This window comes from Drosophila biarmipes, chromosome 2R, assembly GCF_025231255.1.
Source record: "Drosophila biarmipes strain raj3 chromosome 2R, RU_DBia_V1.1, whole genome shotgun sequence".
NCBI classification, from domain to species: Eukaryota; Metazoa; Arthropoda; class Insecta; order Diptera; family Drosophilidae; genus Drosophila; species Drosophila biarmipes.
This window is the reverse complement of record NC_066615.1, coordinates 20,246,360-20,260,725: the sequence shown is the minus strand read 5'-3', so window position 1 is coordinate 20,260,725 and position 14,366 is coordinate 20,246,360. Positions and strand designations below refer to the sequence as shown.

At 42.2% G+C, this 14,366-nt stretch overlaps 1 protein-coding gene across 2 annotated transcripts in view; it reads right to left on the bottom strand.

Annotated features, from left to right (window-relative positions):
• Window positions 1–3,196: 3,196 nt before the first annotated feature.
• LOC108022996 (uncharacterized) overlaps window positions 3,197–14,366 on the bottom strand; it is a 37,062-nt gene continuing 25,892 nt past the window's right edge. For both annotated transcript variants that reach the window (XM_017092225.3, XM_050888135.1), the window contains exons 3-7: window positions 8,076–8,177; window positions 7,175–7,283; window positions 5,718–5,894; window positions 5,529–5,642; window positions 3,197–4,570 (exon numbers count right to left, since the gene is read on the bottom strand). In XM_017092225.3, coding sequence (XP_016947714.1) covers window positions 4,431–4,570; window positions 5,529–5,642; window positions 5,718–5,894; window positions 7,175–7,283; window positions 8,076–8,177 — 642 coding nt within the window. In that variant the 3' untranslated portion in view covers window positions 3,197–4,430. The remainder of the gene's footprint in view (window positions 4,571–5,528; window positions 5,643–5,717; window positions 5,895–7,174; window positions 7,284–8,075; window positions 8,178–14,366) is intronic.

Below are 14,366 nucleotides of genomic sequence, written 5' to 3'. Positions count from 1 at the left end.
ATCGGAGGCAGGTCCTTCACAGGGACTGTGTGTGCTTAGTATTCCGTTTGTGTTTGTGTGCACGTGTAAGAAGTTGGCCAAATAATTGCTTTCCATTATGCCCACACAAAAGCGGCAAATGCGACCTTGACTTAATGGCTGGGATGTTAACTTAAAGTGCTTTTAGCCAGCCGGTAAAAGTTTCGGTAATTGGGCATTCAGTAAGCTGCTGCTTTAAGAGGCTTTCGAGCCATTTATGATTTGATTTGATTGCAAGGTGAAGCATCAAACAAGGCTGAAATAAGGCAAGATTTTTGAAAGCCAAACGGAATATTCTTTAATATTAATGAAGGCTTTAAAGTGCTGCGAAAGGTCTGCGTTTTTCTGAGTTTAGTTTTTCTCCAAGCCACAACTCAATTACAATTTCATTGCTGAATTACCAATTTAGGGCTTTGCAGCAATTCGAATAAATTCTCTAATCAATAAAGTTGCGGTCCAAGCTGGGTGAAAAACTCTCAATTGTGGTCAAGCAGCTTGATGAAATGTGGCATCGATTTAAGAATCTGCCAGGGGACTAGGCCACCATACAGGGATCAGGAGTTGGAGTGTGCTCCATGCACTCAAAACTAATGCCCTAATGAATGGTGATGGCTCTGGAAAGGCCCTTCGTCTGCCACTTTCAACTCTCATCCGCACACACTCACAATGGCTATCGATTTCTGGAGGGGATTCCTGGGGAGGCGATGGGCGGCGATAATAAAACCATTGGTAGAGGGCCTCAACTTCAACGGAGGTACGTGTCTGTCATTTTGAATTACAAGACGCGTCTAAATGTAAAGCGGCCAAGGGGCGTATGAGTAACGCCCTCGGAAATTGCTGTGCTTTGCATTCGTGGGGGCTGCCTCGTCCGCCACTCCCAAACTGCCAACTTGTAGCATAATTGTGCGTCGTTAAGTTTATTATGAAGTGCCATCGCACACTCGCACACAGGGGACGACAGACGGACGGAGCACTTTAAGTCAAGCAATTGGAAACTAAATTGGAATTTTTATGACAGGCATCAGGACCTGGCATCGCCGCACTCACATTCACACTCACTGTCGCATTGCCATTCACTCGCTGACACAATGCCAGCCAACATGGGCTTACATGGCGTATGCGCATTGTGTGTGCGCATTTGACCAAGAAGAGCCAACACATTCATATCCCCTTACCCATCTCTATGGCCACATGCCCCTGCACATAAATACACTTATAATGCGTTTTGCATTTGTTAAATTTCCCCCCGGCCCCGTTTTCGGGATGTTCGTTCGGAGTCCTTCGGCGCATTATGCGTTGACATGGCCGAATTTTCACGCCTCACTTGGCCTGCCTTTTGGCCTTTTGGCCATTGCTGCTCACTGGTCCATTCACTGGCCGAGAATGACTTAATGAAGGCCCAGCCGGCGGCGTATGTATATTTAATGCCACAAGGAATTAGTGGCAGACAATGGCCCAGATTTGCATTACCAAATTGGCTTTTTCAAGGGGTCTGCGAAGTACCACTTCTTGCTGTGCAGCTTGATAATTGCACATGCTACTGAGAGTTAGCAGCAAGCAGGTTGAAAAAAATTTAAAAATGTAATTTTACTTTGGATAAATATTGAATTCAAATACATTTTAGGCGGCAAATATAGTTGTAACATTGTAAAGTAATACCCTTCTAATAAATGTTTTTACCGAACATTGCACATTTGCTTTTATTTTAATTATTTGATGTGAAATGTATACATTGACATTTGAAACTTAATACTGCACCACTACTAAATTAATTAGTATTTTGTAATAATTATTTTATTTGAAATATATACTTTTGTTCATACAGCTTTAATGTTCTTTGTACAATTACTGCACTAATTATTATTTAGTTTCGACTGTTACATTTTGTATGCAATTGTTATTAATTCACATCTGTGAGATACTTTACCTTTAATAATAAAAAAATATATTGAAATAGGAGCTTGTAAATTTAATTTGATTAGCTTGCGTCTATGAGATACTTTACCTTTACCTTAAAAATATCATGATACTTAAGACCCTCTAAAAATGGCTTCCTGGCTCTTAATTATTTGATTTCAAATGATGTAACCTTGGTATCTCTGAGATAGATTGCCTTTACTTTAAAAATATCATAATAGGACCCCTCGAATTGGCTTCCTGAATTTCATTTCATTAGCCCACTTTATACCATCCGCCGAGTGAGAGAACAAGCTCTGAATGCCTGGTTTTTTCTGCGGCTCCGACAACTCCCCGTGGATATGTGCTTGCTGACTTGGCTTTCCTATTTGGCCGCCTGCAGCGAGTGCCCCGCCCCTCCCAGGGCCCCTCACGAGTGGCTTTTGATATAACACATAATAACAATATATTTGAGGGCGTGTTTATGGCCGTATGCAGAAACTGTTGCCTGTTGTGTTGCGGCAACTTTTGTTGCCGCTTCTGGTTGCTCTGCTGTTATTTGCCTCTTGGCCATTGGCACATCCACAAACACTCCTGGCCCAATCTGCTTTTGGTTTCAGTGTGCTTCTGTCTGTGTTTGCTTTTTGTGTGCGAGTTTGTGGCCGAGGAGCTTTGCTTGTGCTCCTCTTCCGAATGCGGTTGGCATAACCATCCGATGCCTGGGATGCAGCTCTGCAGCGCTCCTCCATTATTTAAGCCAAGTTTCGAACAGCTAATCTGCACTCTATTAAAAGCGGGTTTCGCAATTCAACTGAAATGAAATTAGCAACGAATCAAAGTTCCATTGAGGGGGAACTTTCTGTGGTCGAAATTGGGGCAATTTTAAACTTAATTAGCAGGATTTCCCCGGCTTCGCCTGAGCCACTCATGTTGCTTTTTGGCTGAGGGTGTAAGAGATTGAAGGAGTGAGTTACTGGAGGATGCATTGCAGAAATCTGAGGCGAAGGACAGGCATCAAGTGTCGCGGCTAGTGGGGCCATCAACTTCATCTTCATCTCCGGCTCCATGGCCTTGTAGCAACGTCATCGCCGTTTTCATCTCTCGTCATTGTCGACACACAATTTGGTTTTATTAACTCGAGTCCCGAGAAGAAAGCCGAGTCAAGGAGCCGGCGATGAAATGAACTGCGCTGCTCTCCAGATGCCACTCTGAAATTGCTTTAAAAATAAAGAACCCAAGAGCAGCACTCCGACTTGCCGCATTAATCAAGACTCCAAGTGGCTGGTTTTTGTATTTTGCATAATTTTATTATGTTTTATTTGTTCAGTTTTCCCATGATGGTTCTCTTGTTTTGTTTTTCATTTTGGTTTGGTAATTTTCGTTACATTTAACTACACAGACTTAAGGACTAGAAATAATCTCTGCAGCTGCACAAATCGATATTTACACACAATCATTGGAAGCCTTCCCTGGCTCAATCTCCTCTCAATCAACATTTTTTGCCAATGGTTTTCCTTGCACTTGCACATTGCTAAGACAGTTAAAAGTTATGTCCACTAATTAAAAATTGCTAGATATCCCTTATGTTAGACAATTAGTTTATTTTGATTACTCTGTTCGCTTCTTGTTTTCGGTTTATCCCATTTTGATTAACAACTTCTTGCCAAATGTTGCCAAGCTTATCCAAAGACTTTTGCTCCGGCAGCACTCCTAAATTTGTTTGCACGCAATCTGCAAATAACCAATGGCCACGCTTAAACGTAATAGTTTATTTATGTATTTTAGTTTAACAAATAATTTATTTACAGCTTAATTCCGAAAGTTTCGTCGAAGAGCAGTGGCCCGAGTAGAACCGAATTCCTTTAGCTAAATCCATTTTAATCAGTTAAGTGGTTGTCTGTACAATGCAGCATAAATCAGTTTGGAAATGATTGAGTGTCTTGTGTGGGGCCGAAACTAAGTTCTTAATCGTAGACGGGGACTTGTAAAAATGTGAATTCTATATTGGAAATGCACGTCAGTTCTTAATATTGAGCTCGCCAGCACTTCCAGGATCCGAACTACGGGCTTACTGGTTTTTGATTTTTTGGGATCCTTGAAAGGGCTCTCTTTTGATTTTTAAGGTCGCCTTAATAGTCTGCAAAGTTAACCTTTATATAATACATGTGTGGTTACGTTTGACACTTATACATTAAAGAAACACACACGGACACACGTACATAACACACATAAAAAAGGGGAGTGTTGTATACTATAATACATGCACACCTGTATGCTATATAAGGAGAGAGAGATAGGGTCTTAAGTTTGATTCGCTTTTCTGATAGTTTGGCCTAGGCTTAGGGTGTATGGGTAGTACGTATGTATCTCGGGGATGCCGCTAGCAAGTATTGGGGGTAGAAGTATCTAATGTTAGGTCAGGGGCTCCGTGGGGCTGCATAGCCATGCAGATCCGGCAGATCCCGCCGATGCCGTAGTTACAAATGCTCTCCTGGGGCCGCCAGCGCCTAGCCCATCTACACGATCTTCATATATACACTCGTGTGGAATATCCGATAGCCGCTGGCAATGATTATCATAATCATATGCAGCTGGGACTGCATTGTCTTCGTGGAGCCGCCCACATGGCCGTGATACATGGCTGCCGGATTGTCGCCTGCAGGAGAGAAATCCGGAGAATATGAATATGAAATTTGCACAAAAATTTAATTAAAAAAACACACATGTAGTGTGTATGTATATACGGTGAGCGGTAAAGTGTGAGCTTAACCAACAAAATGCTAATGAGCGTCGTCGCTTCATCGCGCCAGAAACTTATAAATTATGACTGGCACTAACTACGGGGGCACTCTTTGTTTGTGCTAGCCTCTGTCCTCTGTGCACAGTCCTCTGCCGTCTCTTTCTTTTTCCCTGTACCCGTCTCTTTCTCGTTTTGTGTTTATGGCCCGGCTTTAATGGCAGTTTGCCCGCCAAATGGTTGGCTCTGGCGCACCGTGCGCGAGCATTTTTAATCCACATGCTTGCGGCCGTGTAATTTTCATAAATTACTTTTATTGTTTTCCCTCTTAGCCAAACGAAACCCAACCAGCACGTCTGATATATGAACTGCAAAAGAGCTACCGGATACTGAAACATATAGAGATACAGATGCAGATACAGCTGCCGAGATACAGATGTACAAATATTACAGATACCCAAATGAGCAGTCCTTTGTTTATTCAAAGTTTTAATTTCATTGGGCCGACATAATTGAAATTTCTCGGGCACAGAGCGAAGCTTAACTCGATTGTGCAGAGGCGAAAACCAGGGGTTTGTTAATTCCGCAGTTAATTTAATCATGGCTGTATGGTTTCCCAGGAAAAGATGTATTGTTTTTTGCAAAAATAATTCCAACAATTTAAGGAAATGCCAAAATCATGGGTTTTTTAACTCGCAGCTAGTTTGAGCATTATATTATGGAACCTTTATCTTTATAAGGAAAAAATGATGAATTTTTAAATAATTTAATTTCAGTTAATGAAATATCGATTTAACGGACAGTCCCCGAGCGGTTTTCTCTCTGCGTCAGCGAAATCTTTTTAAATTCCATCCCAGCCAATGTGCGGATAACTCACCTTTGAAGATGTGCACCAGGACGCTGGCCGGTTGCGTGTTGCTGGCGACGCAGGTGAAATTTCCCGAATGCTCGCGTCGTGTCCGCTGAATGGTAAGCTCCGATGATTGAAAGTCTGCAACGGACAGCAGTCGATAAGGGGTTAAGACCGGTGAGCAGGGGCTGAAAAGCCCGGGTAACCGGCACTGACCTGGCTCCGTTGACACATTAATGCCCCGATCAATGTCGTAGTTAATCATGCGGTTGTCGTGATACCAGAATATGTACTCGGAGGCCTCGGTGTTCTGTACCACGCGGCACTGCAGGCGCAGCGTCGAGCCGGGCGTTAGATACCGAATCGGAGGACCAGTGATCTCGGCGCGGGCTTCTAAGCAATCGATATTGGATTGGGGAAAGGGAAAAATTGCAATCGATTAAAAGTTACAACTTAAAGCTCAAGTTAGTATATCAAAGTTCTGTTAAAGAACTTATCCAACATTATTTAAGAATGTCCCTAAAAACTAACAATAAAAGACGTAAGATATAACAACTTATTGAACTGCAATCCCAGAAATACTAAATCACCGATGCTACAACTACGCGAACAAATGTGTCTCTATCACATAAACTAAAATCCTTTCCATGCTGCTAAGGCTTAAATCTAAAATTACATTCCCAGTCCCACATCGATTTCATTTTTAAAACTCCCACTCAACTTTGATTTAATAATATTCCCTACAATAATGAGCCTCAGCTATCTTAACGAACTATATTTAGCTGATGGCCGGGATCAAAGGTTATGGTTCATCCCCCCTGGGGGTCAAATCCAGTCAAAGTCAAATCCTTTACTATCATCTGACTAAAGCGGCTAGCATCCATCCCTGACAGTTATCAGTTTCGCTCAGGGCCCGCCGAAAGTGGCCCGCAAATTTATGAAATACATCTGGCAGATAGCCCGGTTCCCAGTTCCCAGTTCCCAGTTCGCCTTTCGCAGCTACCAGATCCCAGAACCCAGCTCCACTTTCCCAAGGAGAAGAGGAAAATTTGTAGCTGGCCTGTCACATCAGTTCCCATGTATGTGGGCCAAAGAGAGTGGCTTTGTTTCTGGGGAAACTGCCAAGATGGAGCGAGGGCAAGGGCCAGAAAAGGCCATTAGGCGCAGCACATTCAAAGTAAATTGTTTGTTAAATTCAGAATAATGTGCGTCAGTTAGCCAAGGACAGCGCGATGAGTTGAGAACTTGCTGAGTCGTTGCCATTTGCCCCGAAACTAAGTTCGTTCGCAACTTGAGAACTTACCCCTTTTTGGCCTGACCCCCTTTTCTATCCCAAACTCAAAACCCAAACCCAGACCCAACCCAAAATCTATTCCATTCCACCTTTGGCATATGGACATTTCTAATTTCGGCTTGAGCGCATGCAGAACGTAACGAAAATGTGGCAAAAACTAACCGGGCTCAGAACTCATTCGGTAGTCTTTTCACCGGCATTTGTTTACTCGGCAAGAGAAAACCCATCAAGGCGTGAAATTATAGAAAATCACCAGTGCCCAGGCCGAATCTCAAATAGAAATGGAGACCAGAAACAAAACCAGAAGCCAGAGTGGGGAGCAATAGACCGTACACCCAAAATCGGAGCCGTAACTGAGGCAATTCCGGCCTCTACTTACCGACGACACTCAGGTGCAGGAAGATCGAGGTGGGCGGATGGGTGGACACCTGGCACTCGTAGACACCGGCGTCACGTAGCTGCACGAATTTGATTTGCAGTGTCCAATCCTGCAGGAAAAATACAGAAAAAATAGAAAATAGAGGCCAGCAAAATGGTTAGAGCTAAGGCTGATCGCAGAGGAGGAGTCATAGACATTGGCCCCCGCCTGGAAGTCAATTTGCTGCGCTGCAGCTGCGAAAATATTTTGCAATATTCCGCACTGAATTTTTGTCACGTATCGGCTATTCGAGGCCGACCACTGCAAAAGCTCACAATGCAGCAAATATTCACCAGGCAAGGAGACGAGGGGCTGGGGTGTGCACTACAAAAATTTAGGCACCTATCTTCGGTTTTCTAAGAATTAGTAACTATTTTTTGATGGTTATCCTTAGTAACTTTTTTGTTACAATACACAAAATTACTAAAATTGTTGTTCAATTTGTTAATGAATTTATAATAAATTACTTCTCAAGTAAAAAAAATATTAAAAGTTGCCTCAAAAAATTTAAAACTGAATTATCAATATACTTGTCTTCCTTTATTTTTGTGCTAATACTTTGCTATATATAAATGCTTCAATTTAAATTTTTTATTTAGAATACTTGTCACTGTGAATATTTTAAACCAATTCACTTTAACCATCCTTTCATCAAAGAGCTTTTCCCTCGTTGTAAGAGAGCGAAATCGATTTCGGGCAGCCACAAAAATGTAGTAAAATCATCGCTGGATTTTTTGCCAAAGTGTGGGGCGTATAATTTCGTATGCAGGTCTCCGACGCGATGCAATCAGCCCCAGCCCCGATTTTCCGCCCTTTTCTTTTCGCCCCATCAGCAATGCAAATTACTTTGCGCAGGACTCACCTCGGAATGCTTCAAGTGCGTGGCACTGAACCGCTCATCGCTGCTGTACGTTGTTAAGCCGACCGTAAGCAGATGATAATCCTTTTTGCGTATCCACGATACCTAAAAATAGACGGATGGTTTGGGATCGGGTTAGAGGGCGGCTTCGAGATAGGGCGGTGCCATTAGCCAAATACAATGGAATTCGTTTGCTCCAAGGACTCCCGTTTTTTTGGGGGGCCCAAATACTTAACATATGCCCACCCGGACAGGGTCCGAGCTCCCTCAATCTTGTTCAAATGTTTGCCAATCCATCAAGATGGGACCAGCACGATGACAACGACTTGATGATGATGCAATTTTGAGAAAAGGCACACAGATACAAAACGGCTGGGCAAAAAAAATCAAAAAGCAATTACGTGTAAGAATTACGACAACAGCAACAATAAACATAATAGCAGATTGATTGATCCTGGGTTCAAAGTTCAAATTGGCTACCTAACTGTAAATAGACAAGCAAACAAACAAATGGGCGGGGCCGCCACCCAAACGCCCCCTCTCAACAAATGGAGGGCGTGTCCTTGGCACCCTCGCCATCGCCATCGCCCTTTTTTCATTTTCCCCCACTTTCCTTTTGCTGAGTGGGTCTGAATGTGACTTTAGCTAATCTTAAATGACCATTAATCATTTCGTCATCTATTTTTTTGCGCACTTTTCGCTGTCTGATGATGTAGGCACGAACAGGAGCACTGAGAGAAATATTATTTATAAATAGCTAGGAAATATTTCACGGATAAGGGGTGTTAAACTTATCAAAGTAATGTCTTCTACACAAAAAAAATCCAATGAAAATATTTCTGGAGTTTAGATATATTATTTTTCCCAGTGCTCCTTCTGGCAACACATCTATTAGCTGTCCATATGGGGTTATTGCCTGGCAAAGATGATGATTTCGGGCTGCTGCTGCACAGGCTCGGGCCCAAGCACCTAAGCGCGTGTATCAATCAATTTTCAATTGATAAGGATTTTATTTATTGGCCAACAAAAAATAACGAATAACGAAGTAAGCAGCCAGGGCGAGCAGTTACTTTCAACTTTCTTGCCAGGGGTTTTCCCCAACAAATATTGACACACGCGCTCTGCAAACTCAAACTGAAACTGCCACAAACACGAAAAGCAAGAAAAATTCCAAAGAAACGACGCACAGGAGAGCCAGCAACTTGAAATTAAGTTGAACGCCAGAGAAATTGTTAAATCAGCTGCGTTTGCCAATAAAAACGAATTACATTCTCCGTGCTTAAATGTTTAATGCGGCGTATACGCAATGTGGCGCAGCAGCAGCAGCAGCATCATCATCGGAGGATGGAAAATGGGGCGAGTCGAGGGATTTCCCGCCCTTTTCCGCCCAAATATCATAATCCCACTCTCGAGTCTCGGGGCCCCAGCGAACTTTCAGCTTAGGAAATACATAACAATATTCCTGCACTTTTGCCCGCCTGTCCGAGCAAAAAGAAAACAATATTTCAATGTTGGCGAAATTTGCAATTGAATGGCAAGCAGTCGTTTATTATCAAGATTCTGCCCGGCATATGCTGGCAAAATCTTTCCATATATCTATTCAATACAATCTGTAACAGTAAAATCCGAGTGAGAGGCATAAATTGCGCATAAATTCCGTTTTGGCCCGCAGCTCCTAGACGACGCCAACCGGCGACTCACACATCTCTATATCTAAACTCGGAGATACATATATTTTTTTAGGATTTTTACGATATTTATGATGGCAAAGGGGACTGAGGCTGCGACTGCGAGTGCTACGTGTCTGCAAATAAACCATGCAGCTAGCCAGAGGAAAAACACAAGAGTCGAGCAGCTGTAGGTGGGGAAGAGAGACAGGGAATTCCGGGAAAAAGAAAATGCGGAATGCCTGGGGTGTGGAAAAGGGTGCCAAGTGAAGCCATCAGGGGGAGTAAAATGTGGCGGCAATTAATCAAAAGCCTGCGAATTCCTTTCCCTTTTGGCAGCACTTTTTATGTGACTGCATGTGCGGGGCTGAGTGTGTGCGTATCGCATAAATCTCAGCCGCCTGTCCTGCCAACGCATGAGTGTCTGCGAGTCCTGAACCCTGCGAATCCTGCGAGTCCTGCGGCTCCTGCGGCTGCAGCTGCGGGCACGCAGATAATTGTTTACATTTTACCTTTTTTTCAGCCGTATGCTAAATAAAAAGTGACGCTTAATTTATGGCCAAAAGCTACAGCGCACACACCACAAATCACTTGTTAGCAAATTTATGGCAAATTTATGCTAACTACTTGTCTGCCACGTTTTACCGCCAACAGTTCCCCAAAGGTAGGCCATCTGCAGTACAGTGGCGGGCAATAAAATAGTATTGCTGATTTTTTAAAGCAGAGCTGAGAACTTTTCTGAGGTCTGTTAAATTTTAAGGGCATAAGCTTATAAAAAATGTATTTAAATGTGAGAGGGTGTCATAGTTTGGTTTGATAAGCATTATCTATTCACATTAAAAAAAAATAATTTTCAGCCAATATAATAATGGACGCTAGGTGGCGCTGTTGCGTACAATTTTGAAAACAGTTTATTTGAAGCATGCATATCTGTATCTCCCTCGCACTCCCTTTAGCTGAGGTAAGTACTTTTGATAATCTCCTGTTTCTTTACCTATTTTATACACATTTAATTTGTTAAAAATATAACATTTAAATTATCTATTACTAGTTTGTTTTAGTTGAGGCTAACATATTTATTAGTATTTTTTCCTTGGTTTCCTATTTCATTAGCTGAATAATGAAAAAATATAATAAACAAAATAAACTATTGATTTTGAGTTGAATTTTTTTAAAAGGCCCATCAAGTAGTATCATTTGCTTAGCCCCATCTGTAACATTGGTTAGCCTGGCAATGCACAAAATGTCGACTTATCGCGGGATCTCGATCTCTGACAGCTGGCCCCATATGCACGACTCCCGGATGGTTCCTGGGCTCGACGAGGAGGGGAGGACGTGGGAGCCGCCTGGGGGCTTCGATGAATTCGACCGATTGGGTAATTGCATGGCCTGGTGGCTAAATCTATGCACAAGCCGATTGCATCGAAGTTTGTATTTACTTTGCTTTCTACCCCTCGCTGGGCTGGCCCGTTGAAAACTTTTGATTGGCTTTTGTTTCGCTCGATGTTGCGTGTTTTTGTTGCCTGCTATTGACGCACATTTTTGTGTGCTTTATGTGCCGCTGTCCGACCAATTTCCGCTCTGCCACAGTCCCAGCGTGCAACTAGCTTGTGCCACAAAAAAAAATACAAAAAAAGGAACACAGCAGCAACAACTTTTTCAATGTGAAAAAGTTTTTAACAAGCGATTTTAATAAAATTCTATTTAGAAACTGCAGCGGCAACAGCAGCCTTTTTGGTTGCAACTTGTCCCGACCGAACAAATGAATGTCTGCGTTTATTTTCACATGCGGGTGCAGTTTGGCACTCGGCCTCAAAAAAGTCGGGTATTGAAGCAGGTCGAGGTGATGGCCCGGGGAAATCGGATTTATATTTACAAAATTTCGTTAGTCATGCAGAAAAATACAAAATAAAAATTCACAGCTTTAGAAACCTATGGTTTTTCTATTTCTATTATTTTTATTTATCCAAAATGTGTGCTTTTTCTTAATATTATTATAACTACTTGCAAAGCCGACACTCTAAAAATATTTTTAACAAAATACATAAGCAGTATAGAAGCTCAAACGTATATGCTTTTTAAATCAGATTATCTGAAACCGAAAATCATAGCACCGGGAAAGTTATAGTTTGGGTCCGCCCTGAAAAATCGCGAAACTTTTTTCCGAAAATACGCTCAATTTGGAGTCATGCTGTTTGCCTGACTAGCTGCCTGAAAGGGTTTATGTACGAGTAAATATTGGAGTTGACAACTTTATTGTTCTGCCTGCGACTGAATTCACTTTTTCCCTCGCCAAAACGCTTTTTTGGCGGCCACCATACATACGTAATTGAGAGCAATCGAAACTCAAATCGAGCTCAATTCAGCGGAAATGCATATTAAGTGCAATTACTGCATAATTAACCAGTCACTCTGAAAACACTAATTGCAACTCACACTAAACGGAATCTATTAGGGGAAATATAAGTACCAAAGTTCAGATGGAAAGGTGTTGGAAAGTTGTAGGAAACTTTGACCTAAAAGGATTAGAAGATTGGAGTGGGAGTTTTGGGGTCTCAAGGTTTTACTTTGCCCCATTACTCATTTATTCAACAAACACAGACAATGGGCCCTTCGGGTGATTACTGGCCCAAATCTATGCTAATATTTTCCACCAATATTTTCCATGCTCACGTGGCCCTGGGCAGGCCAAACAATCAGCCATTACTTTTGATAAGAGCCGCAGGACAAACAAAGAAAAAATTCAAGTGGAGGTGGAAATTACCATAGCCTACTTTCCAGCAGCTGTCAGCGGAGGCCCTGCGTGAAATGCGATTGTTTGCCCGCCGCGGCACTCCCATTCACAATTCACACTTAATGGGCTGGCATTATATTCGGGACCCGGCCATTGATGATTGCATTGCAATTAAAATAATTAAGATTTTCGAGACGGTCGGGAGGTGGGCGCCAGGCATAAAGGCTGCCGCGGCAGTGAACTCTGACCTCCCCACACTGGGGCACCGTGTGGTTTGGGGCTTAATTGTTTTAGCTTGGGGTCAGACCTCTTACCGCCCTTTGTCGTGCGGAGAGAAAAGTTTATAGAAATGATGAAGCCATTCTGCATACTCGCAAGATGCCAGCTGAAACACAAAAATCTGGGTCAAATTTAGCCCTTTGTTCGGGACATTTGTTTTAATAAATATTGTGACAGGCAACGGCAGGAGGATTACACTGAGGAAAAATCATAGAGAGCCCTTTAAAATATTTAAACAAAATCTTGAGCCTTGTATTGCAAAATATAATAGTCTAAACTCTTCAGAAATATTTTGGAGATGTTATTTATTAACATTCTTAAGGTATATGTTGCCCCCTTCTTGGTGACTATTTTTCCTGTGCAGGATCAACATCCCGAAAGCACCCTTAAAGTGGCCTGGCCTCCTTCATCAAGCTGTCGACCAGAATGTCTTATTAGCTGGCAAACAACTCTACGTCCATTGTCCTGCCATTCCTGAGAGTCCTGGCCGCCTGTCCTTTGCCCTCGAGCTGAGCTGAGTTGGTTTAATTACGGTTAAGGCTGCCGGCAACAAAGTGATAATGATTTGTATTCATTCAAAAAGGTTTATGGCAATTTTCGAGCCACATTAACTTCTCGGACCGGCGCCCCCAAAGTGGCTGCATTTCAGTTTGCTCTGCTGGTCCCATAATGAGCTTAGTCCTGTGTATTTAGTAGACGCACTCCCACCCACAACGATATTTCTAATTAAATTGGTTTCTCAAAATAGACAGTTTTATGGCTCGGCTCCATTTGAAATGTAAATTGTGAGGGGGACAAGGGGGGCGATTATATTTCCTTGCTTGGCTAAGAATTTCATTCATTTTCTTAATTTTTGATCAATAGAATTGATTTTTAATAAAATATATATGAAAACAAAGCCTTGCCTAGGCAAATTCTTCCAAAGAAAACTTTAAAAATAAATAAACTGGTGAGCTTCTCCGAGGCAAATAATAAGAATTAAATTTTTTCCATTTGTTTTTTAGTGCCTTGTACTTCCTAGTTACCAAAATAACCAGAAACCTAGGACGGCAAAAAAGCCAAAGTTATTTCTATTTAAAACTGATACCCTCGGGGCCTTCAATAATTTATATATTATGTTGAGTTCAACGATTCCTTCGCATTCCATTGGGTAAAAAGCAGCTGAGCAAACAAAAAACTCAGACGCAGAAGCCGAAAGAGATACTAGCACTCGCAGATACAGATACAAATACAGATGTACAACATACACATATAATGTGCGAGCCCGAAGGTCATTGCAACAATAACCGAGCCTGGCAGTAAAATATTTTATAATATTTTATGTTTTTTTAAGCGACAAAGAGGTACAGCGCTGCGAGTGGTTGTGCAAAAGGTCTGTGTTTGCTTGAGGTCCATGCTTTTTGTTTGTTTGCTTGCTGTTGCGGGACTTGAGTGCAAGGGCCTTAAGCTCCTGAGTGTGAGCAATAAAAAATGAGGAGCACATAGAGTTCACATAAAAATGGGGAACTGGCACAACAATGTGTATTACTTTGTTCGCCCAACAATTCCACAATGGCAGACGAGTATAACTCATGCAAAAGCACACCAGCTCGCACTTTGTGTGTGCCAAATTTT